The sequence below is a fragment of the Penaeus japonicus genome, unplaced genomic scaffold, assembly GCF_977035675.1.
Source record: "Penaeus japonicus unplaced genomic scaffold, GWHDUDI00000001_assembly GWHDUDI00000025, whole genome shotgun sequence".
NCBI classification, from domain to species: Eukaryota; Metazoa; Arthropoda; class Malacostraca; order Decapoda; family Penaeidae; genus Penaeus; species Penaeus japonicus.
The window spans coordinates 20,760,202-20,770,201 of record NW_028234427.1 but is presented as its reverse complement, the minus strand read 5'-3'; the positions used below and the strand labels follow the sequence as shown (position 1 = coordinate 20,770,201).

Below are 10,000 nucleotides of genomic sequence, written 5' to 3'. Positions count from 1 at the left end.
CCCTTAGACAGAGGCAGTTTATATGTCTTCTAGTTTTGAATTAATTTGACTTTGAACAATTGTGCTAAAAAATTTGTCTACTTGCTGTTCAGCTAACAACTCCAGTGCTTAGTCATCTAATTTGTCTCATCGATACAAATAGTACTTATCCTTTTCATTGTAGATATTTTGACAACTTGTACCTAAGAAGAGTGATCACTTTAGCCTGTTAACCTGTTGCCGACAGGGGATAGATTTGCTTACCCTGGCTCTAGGATGGGTTTTATTTCTGAGCGAGGCAGCTTCAGCAACATGCCTTCATTTTTCCCACTCCCTTTTAGTCACTCATTGTAGAGCTAGAGCCATTTTTGTGTTTAGTTTTTTTATGTGTTTTACTGTGTTTAGAGACTTGTATCTGTCATATCACAGGCTCTATCAATTCTGCAGTTGACTAAAATTGTAGTTCAGGGTCCATATCAACTCATTTTTTTCTTTTTACCCAATGTGATAGAAGTATTGCTGTTTTAGGGGAGGAAAAAAAGCAACTTTATTTTTTCGTATTTGTGTGCTGTCACAAACGAACATGAAACTTATAACCATCCAAAATGTAGGTAACTTGAAGAGGAAGGAAACTTGTGTTTTTGACAGTGAGTGCCACAATAAAAGGCATCCTTACTGGCACAGGGGCACATTGTAGACATTGGGCATGGTTTGAGACCCTTTCTCCTCTCACTCTGCCTGCACATCTTTCATCTGCGGTACTATAGAGCAAGAGGTTGGGAACTTGCTATGTGTCATCACTCTATAGAGATAATGCTTGCTAGAGACCATAGATGGGTGCCATTCAAGGCTCTCTCTCCTGCTGGTGCTAGAAGAAAGTGGTGCCATCTAGGTTTTGGATGCGAGTTGAAACCCATTTTGCTTAATATTACGGCAGTTATGATAATTATGACTGAAATTGTAATCATCACTCACTCATTACTCATAGCACAAGAAAATAACATAGTGATCCAAAATCCCAGAACGTCATGATGTCCATCGTAATGATGGGGCTATTTTGGTTCCGTCTGGACATTATGCTGGGTATTTCAAAATGCACAGGCCTAACCCCACAGGATATTTGTCCGTCGAGGCGACAGCCAGCATCTACATGCATGATCACTCAGAATGTGGCCTTATACAAAAAGTCATGACTTGATATCACAACCCAGCAGGATGACCACCCAAGCCATAATGTGATAACACTTCATCCATAATGAAGGGGTGATCCTTGTAATTATTTACTTTCTACTTAAATTGTTTCAGTCTCTTCTTAATTAGGCACTCTCAAATATCTCAAAGGCAGTTCTCATCTTTCAGATTTTTTTACTCTTTTTTTTGCAAACTGATTCCAAGATTTTTCTTCAATCATAATTTATGCTCTTTCCAAGTTGCAAGTGGTGTTTTTTCAGGATTTTGTTGTGTCTCCAATTCCTTTTCTTCTTTACCTAAATTTCATGTTTCATTTCTAACATTGTCATCCCTTACTTTTGATTTTTCTTCTTTCTTCATGAAATTTTATCTTTTTCACTACTATACCCCTTAAGTCAGATAATGAGACATTCATGTCATGGCTTGGCTATGAATGCCACCTCATAGGTTCAGCATACAGATAGCCCATAACCTTAGGCTTATGGATTTCAAAATACCCTGGTGAAAGTCCAGGCAGAGCCAAAACTGCCTCATTATTTACAGGTTAACAAGATCTGGGCCAAATTTCTGTTAGGCAGGAAAATAATGTAAACAAATTGAATGCCTCCTTCCAGATTCAACATTATCTTGAGATGATGATAATGATGACAAATCTCATCTGATTTAGGAATGAATATGACATCCTATTTTCTTAAAGAATTTCCAAAGTCTGCAGCCAAGAATTTTTAATCTTAGAACATTGGAAAGCTTGAGATGTAAACTTGATTAGACATAAAGAATATTCAGACATTTTTAAAGTTATTTACATTTTCAGAGTATTGAAGTCACATCTCCCCCGGGCACTGTAATTGGCAGTGTCCATCAAGAATGGAGTATACTGGCACCGAAATTCACTGTCCGAAATTCATCTGATGATGTTATATTGAGAATTGAAGGTCCTTGCTGTACTTATAGTTTCTGTGGGGATGTGGAATTCCAGGTAAGTTAATCATAAAGTCAAAAATTGATTCTGTAATATTTAGTTTCTTTGAGTCAAAGATAAGCTCAAAAGTAACAATCTGTATTTACATCTCTCATTGAGTACCTTACTCATCTTAATATATTTCTGACAACCATTAATTTGCAGTGAAAGAAAAGAATGAAAGTTATAGTTTCTAAGCTTAGATGCTAATTGTGATGATGTTAACACATTGCAGGACAGGGATAGATTTGCTTGCCCAGTCTCCAGGATGGGTTTTATTTCAGAGTGAGACAGCTTCACACAACATACCTTGACTCTTTCCACTCTCTTTCAGTCACTCACTGTAAAACTTGAGCTATTTCTGTGTTTGTAATTTTTTTTGTGTGTTTTAGTGAATTGCGAGACTTAAACGTGTCAGGCTCTTTCAATGCTGAAGTTGACGTAAATTGTAGTATAGGGTCCAAATCAGCTCATTATTTTCTTTATACTCATTGTGTTAGAAGATGCCCAGCCTAGGCAGAACATCTTTAGATGTGACCCGTTTCATAGGGCTGAAGATACTAGGAAAATGGTGATAATACGAATAGTAATATTGGTAATAATGATTATATTTCTGAAAATAATTTAGTGATAAGGATACAAATAAAGTTCATATTAGATTGAATTTATGGACAATTTTTATTTCAGGTTTTGTCTCCTGATGGTTCAACTCAGGTTGGCAAAATTAGCAAGCAGTGGACAGGACTTGCCAAAGAAGTCTTCACTGATTCAGATAATTTTGGAATTACTTTCCCCATAGACCTTGATGTGAAAATGAAGGCCACCTTGCTTGGGGCAGTGTTCCTCATTGTAAGTATGAAAAGTGAAATATACTTTGTGTTTTTTTCATTAATCAGAAATGTGATTATTGGTACCTGATGGTCTATGGGAGCAGGAATGTTGCATACTTCCAATTCTTCACTGGGATTGATTTTTCTCTAAAATATATATATATGTATAACAGATGAAATGCAATGAATGGGATTTCATGTGAATAAGAAATGCAATGAATAACTAATAAGCAATTTCAGGACATAATTCATTTCGAGGAGGGGGACAAAAACTGAGCCTATACAAGAAGGGTAATAAAATTGATAAACATTATGTAGTTGCTATACATTTAGAAAATAAAGACTGGTAGATTTAGTCTTTTATGTACTTAGCCACTTGAACAGGTTGCTGAGAAGAAATATCTGTAAATGCTTAATAGCTGTTTGAAAAATAAGTAATTATTTAGTTTTACAAGCTAGTTTTTACTTTGTATTATTATTATTATTGATTTTATATTATTTGCAATTTCAGTAGGGGATGGAGGCCAAAACAGGCATATGAATGTGCATGGATGGCATAGGTTGAGTCTAAAAGGGTAAAATTGAAGGAGTATTTGAGAGAAGAAAGCTAGACTGGTTTGCATTGGGCAAAACAAAAATTAAAGAAACAAATTATTGGATGTTTAGGAATACATTTGTTTGTGGTGATATTGGTGAGTATGGACATGATAAGGGGGCAACTTAATGGAGATAAATGTCATCTAGATTGATGTGTTTTAGTATAAGATTAGGTCTGGAGGTCTGAATGTTTATGGAATAGAGACTGAAAGGGATAGGTTTCAGAATGAACTGCAGGGTTGTGGAAATAATAATTATTGCAGCAATGGGAGATTTAAATGCTAGGGTAGGAGGTAGTGAGATAGAATTAGTTTAGAATAATGGAACACCAAGTTGAAATGTACGTAAAGAATCACTGTTAGATTTGTGTACAGAGCAAGAGTTAGAGGTTAAAAAATAGTGAAGTATACTTTGATGAGGGTGGATTGTAGGAGAGTTTTGTACAAAGCCCTCATGGATTACAGGTTATAGAGAGAGAGTTAAGAGTTAGAGAGGGGGGAAGGATCTTGAACCACTACCTTGTATAAGGGGGTTTAACTCATTCATGACATGCTATCACATCATGGGAATATTTCACTCTGGTCAGATTATGTCCTATTACATTATGATCTCTCCCTCTAAATACAAGTTTTATATAGTTACATATGTATATACTGATTGCAATTACATTTGCATAGATACATCCTTGACTTTCTAAAAAAAATATGTAAAAAAAATACAAAAAACACCTCTCAGCTCAGAATCAGGTGGGTGTAAATTGCTCTGAGAAGCACAGTGTGCCATTGCACCAGGATATTTCACTCTGGTCAGATTATGTCCTATTACATATGATCTCTCCCTCTAAATACAAGTTTTATATAGTTACATATGTATATACTCATTGCAATTGCATTTGCGTAGATAATCCTTGACTTTCCCCCAAAAAAATGTAAAAAAAAACAAAAAACACCTCTCAGCTCAGAATCGGGTGGGTGTAAATTGCTCTGAGAAGCACAGTGTGCCATTGCACCAGGAGAGATTTCGCATGTGGAGGTTGTGTGCGCTAGTTATCTTCACGGCAGGAGCAGCATTAGACAAACAATCGGCCCATCGCAGATGGTTTAAGAGTAGCAAAAAAGCGAGCAAGAGTAGAATTGCATGAACATGAGATACTGGGAGAAAGTGGAAATAGAATGTGAGCACTTTGATCATTAGACTACAAAGTAATAAAATTGCAACATTAGGATTTTCAAAGAATATGGGAAAAGACAGAACTCATAAATAATGAACTAAAGGTTCACTTTCCGAACAATACCTCCAAGTCTATGTTTTAGCTTAAGGTGAGAATTCCCTCAGAAGCCATCCAACATCCAGCATGCAGATCCAGAATTAAGCAAGAGGAAGGACTGGTTTATGACAGTGTTTACCATATAAGCATTATTGTACACAAGAGGTTAACCCATTCTGGACAGGTGGCATTGATGTCATAACTGTTATTGCAAGGCTGTAAGATGCCACTGCTGGTTTCACTAATTGCCAGTTAGCACTAGGAGTGAAAAAGTGGAGGACTGTATATTGTCATAAATAGATTGTTTTTCTTTGTTGCAATAAAGAAAATATTTTACCAAGCTTCATACCTCATCTTCCACAAATTTGTGATAGGAATGTCACATGAGTGTACAGTGTATGTTCCTCCTTTATGGAGACTAAAAGACTAAACTACAAGAATTATTTATCTAAATTTTGTCATAACAAAACCAATACCTGCTATAAGACTAAATATGATGAAACACCGTCATTTCACCAATCCTTCAGAATGGTATTCCCACAACAATTACATGGGACTGTCTGCAATGGGTTACAAAGGAAGTGTTAAAGTGTACAAGGTGTAGGGTGGGGTAGTCACATGGCTGAGAATTTTAATTCAAATAAGAAAATGTTCTGAACAGTGGTTAAATGTTTAAGAAATAATGTTGGTAAGAGGGAGGAAGCAGGGAAAGATTGGAATGGACAGGTGCAACTATATTAGAAAGTGATACTCAGGAGATGGTTGAACATTTTTTGAAGTTTGTTAAATTTTGAGGATGATGGGGGATCGAGGTTAGTAGCTGTACCAGAATACAACTATTATGAATGGGAAATAAGGTATCTATTTTGAGAAAGTAAGTAGAGAGGGCTTTATATTTAATTAAGGTGACCTGTTTGGAAGTTTGTATGGAGAAGTGTATGAAAAAAAGAAGAAATGACTCTGCTGCAGTTTTGAAGCTTTAGTCTGTAGAGGATGGTAGGTGAATAGTTGGGTGAGTGTTGGTAAATAGAATAAAAGAGGGGACTTCAAAGCATTTTGATGGATGAGCAGCATGGGTTCACAAGAGGGGGATGCTTTGTGGATCAGGTATACATTGTAAGACAGGAATGTGAAAAGTATGTGATAAAGTAGACAGAGAGAGACTATATTAAGGTATAGCTCTGAAAGGAAAGTGTGATGTCTCCTTAGCCAAATAGAGAACTGAGGGAGGTAAATGGAATAGTTTTAGGAAAAAGATTAGAGCTTAAGGCGCTGTCACACTAGCCTATTTTCCGTCGTTTTATTTCGTCAATTTTCAAAAATTGTCAATTTTTCGAGGCGCGCAGTCACACTAGGAGCCCTCGGCTTAGTAATGCGATACTCGCATCGCATTTGTAAACAATGGCGCCGAACAAGCGATAGTGCGCGGTTATGCTAGACTTAGCAGTTTTAGCAGATGCTGAGCGTAACAAGAAAAAACAATAAAATATTCTAATTTAAGTATTCTTCTGAAGGGCCTGTGTCCATCCACAGTATTTTGTGTTTCAAAACTGGAGGAAAAATAGCGCGCTCTGCGGCTGACGGATGTAAACAATGAAGTCGAGCACTTAAAACAAATTTTATCTATGGAAATAAAATTTAGATTTACATACTTCTCTTTGTCAATTTTAAACTATAAATAAGAAAAGTAAATTTCATTATATTTGAATATTTTTAATGATTTAAAACAAATACGAACATTTAAAAATATAGTTCTTGATTTGATTATGCTTGGCCAATAGGACGACGGGAATGTTTCACGCGGAAATTCGGAATTATCGTCTGACTAGAAAGATGCCAATTCGCTCAAAAATTGACAATTTTTCAGAAAATTGACGGAAAAGTGCTAGTGTGACAGCGCCTTTATAGATGGTTCCAGGCAAATTTAGGGCATTAACTATTTCCTCTTTGCTGGTGGCACAGCACTTGTAACTCAGAAGGAATGTCATGACTAGTGTGTTAGTTTGGGAGAGTGTGTGAAAAAAAAAAAGTAAAATGATGAGGGCACAATAACTGTAGATGAAAAAGGACTGAAAAGATGATAAATAATGAAGTACTGGTAGAGATCAGAGTTTTAAGTACTTAGGCTCTCAAGCATCAAAGAATGTGTCTGGAGGATGAAGTGAAATAGTGGGTGGGAGAAACAGAAAATGTTCTGGGAGAATTAAAAGAGTATAGGGTCTGTTTGATAATGTAGTTGTGCTGACTATGATGTATGCAGTTGAAATGTAGGATATGAGAGATGCTGAAAAATTATGCCTAGAAATATTAAGATGAATTGAGGAGTATGTGTGTGAACTAGATGGGATCAAGTAAGGAATGAGGAGTTCCATTGGAGAATCAGAGTGGTATTAAAATTTTATGTCTTGTGGAGCAGAATTTGTTATAGTTTGATGAGATGACTTAACCATATGGAGAAAATGAAGGAGGAGAGAATGGTTAAGATGATCATCTGTTATGGCAGGCATGCATCCGAGAAGAATACTAAGAGTAAGAGTGAGATAGGTGGGGGGGTGAAGGAGGCCCAATAGTTTATATTATGTCAGTGGAAAAGAGGAAGGAGAGGTTGAGAGACAGAAATGCTTGGAGGAAGATTGTTAACACATAATAGATGCAACCTAGAGTGTGTGTGTGTGTGTGTGTGTGTGTGTGTGTGTGTGTGTGTGTGTGTGTGTGTGTGTGTGTGTGTGTGTGTGTGTGTGTGTGTGTGTGTGTGTGTGTGTGTGTGTGTGTGTGTGCGCGCACATGCATCATGTGTGTATATGTATGTATGTATGTAGCTGTATGTCTATGTGTTTATGTGTCTATGTCTGTGTGTCTGTGTATCTGTGCATCATGCGTGTGTATGTTTGGATCTGCATCTGTGTCTGTATCTGTGTGTACACATTTGTTCATCAGACAATATGTGAATCAGAATTATATTCCCTTTTTAGAAGATCAGCCTGTATCAACAGCAGAGATATTTCTCATTTAAAACTTGTAGCAGCATTATTAATGTTTTGTATATATTTCTGTTACAGTCTCTATTCCTTGGAATTATGTATTGTACATTGATAATATAGAGCGTAAAAAGACAATCTTTCCTTTAAAGATAAAGATTCAAAATCTTATGTATGAGAGCAGAAAAAGAATATGTATATTTTATCAGTGTAGAGTAGTTGTGATTTATCTGAATTGTTTAGGTTTTTTGTTGAACTGAATACATCAGAGGAGAAAAAATATTTTTATATGATTTAATTGGTAGAAGAAATTGATAATTAATTCATCGTATGTTCATTTCAGGATTTCATGTTCTTCGAGAAGAAAGGCAACAAAGAAAATGATTCGATTGGAATGCTTTAAGAGGTGCCACCAGAGGACGTCAGGAGACCAAATGACTGTGTCCTTAACGAAAATTGCATGCCATAAATTCCCAACTACAGGATAAATATTTGTTGAAGTAGGAAAAGGAAAGATATACGGTTAGAGAAACACAGACACTGTCACTAGTAGAGAAGGATTACCAGGCATATATTTAGAAATAAATAATGGAATAACCAGATATAGTAATACATGTTTTGTTCTTGGAGGATGTTGTTAGAAGACAACTTTAAGGGAAAATATGTCTACAGGCATCCTTTCTTATCAATGTATGGTTGATTGATTACATGATTTCACCCCCCCCCTCTCCCTCAAAAAAAAAATATATATATATAATAAAAAAGAAAAAAAAAATTATATGTAATCCCCTACAATGGATGATACAATCTGTGATTATTGTCCTCTTCATATATTCTTCTTATGTTTCAATGGTAGAAAAAATATACATACAATAGGCTTGTTGAAAAATGAGAACCATTTTCAAAATCCTCCTATAGATGAAATCCAGAAAATCCAGCCAACCTTACAATTGATTTTTGAGGAATTTAACCCAGTAATAGTGAGGGTTACCTGTAAATCTTAATTTTAAGATACTGTGTCAATTTATTTTAAGTGCAGGGGCATCACAATGGGGGAGCACCATTTATTGTACAGCAGTGGGACCCAGGCTGACTGAGGTTACCAATAAATCCCAAGACAAAGAGTATTAAGGACAAGCAGAAGAAAAGATCCACTCTAAGGGTCAAGTTCAACCTTGTCTGGAATATGTGACAGCATCATGTCTCTCAGCAAATTCTACTCTCATAGCAAGACTAGACAAAGGTGAAAGACATGCTGTGCCGCCACTGCTGGATTCTCTTAAACATCAGTGTGACATGGGGTCACTTAGCGTGTTCTATAAGTCCCAGATGGTCCCCTACTGGCCAGTCTTGAGGTGCTTAGGTCACAGTCCAGTCAGCACCTTTATTGCCTTGACTACAAGGTTGTAGTAGGCCAGCTCCAATGTTATGCATATGAATTACAATAGAGAGACTGCTACACACCGGTAGAGATATTTACAGCAGATACCATTTGTTTTGCTGTATCCAACATGATTTAACTCTCATTGGTTTTATCTCCTTGCTCTTAGTATTTTAGCATTAAGTTATTTTTGCATCATAAATCAATATCTTATAGATCTTATACTATCTTTGTTTTTCAAATAAGTTATTTTGAATACAATAACTTAACCAGCTTAAATGAAACAAATACATACAAAAAATATAAACTGTTTCCAACCTGAAAATAACAAAACTGTCATACGCTAATTATAGAGGATAAAAGAAGAGAGAAGATCAGACTAAGGGAGAGAAAGAGAGGATAGATAGATGACAGCAAGAGACTATATACCATATATGTAAATGCATGAGTATATGAAAAAAAGTAAAAATGCAGTTTGCTGTTGAAGTATATATAAATCAACTTGTTTGATTCTCTTCTGAACAATTATGATAGTTTGCATATTTCATCTTTTGTTTATGATGTATGCAGTTACTTAATTTACCAATTTACATTATTCATGTACTTAAAAGTTACATGTAAGCAAACTTGGATAATAGATATAGATATAGATCTGATTATCAGGAAGAACTACTATTGTAAAGTTTATTGTTGCATAATGTTATAGTGTAATCTTATAGTACCCAACAGAACAAATTTCAAAGCCCTTATGTAAGGTCTGACAAATTCATCTAGCTACCCTCCTTCAGAGAAAAGCAACTCCAAACTGATTGGATC

At 35.8% G+C, this 10,000-nt stretch overlaps 1 protein-coding gene across 1 annotated transcript in view; it reads left to right on the top strand.

The window, feature by feature from the left end:
- Positions 1–10,000, top strand: part of LOC122264994 (phospholipid scramblase 1) — a 32,379-nt gene that overhangs the window by 21,929 nt on the left and 450 nt on the right. Inside the window, exons 9-12 of the mRNA XM_086551739.1 lie at positions 1,002–1,165; positions 1,969–2,149; positions 2,819–2,980; positions 8,147–10,000. The exon at positions 8,147–10,000 is cut by the window's right edge and continues 450 nt beyond it. Coding sequence (XP_086407865.1) covers positions 1,002–1,165; positions 1,969–2,149; positions 2,819–2,980; positions 8,147–8,206 — 567 coding nt within the window. The 3' untranslated portion in view covers positions 8,207–10,000. The remainder of the gene's footprint in view (positions 1–1,001; positions 1,166–1,968; positions 2,150–2,818; positions 2,981–8,146) is intronic.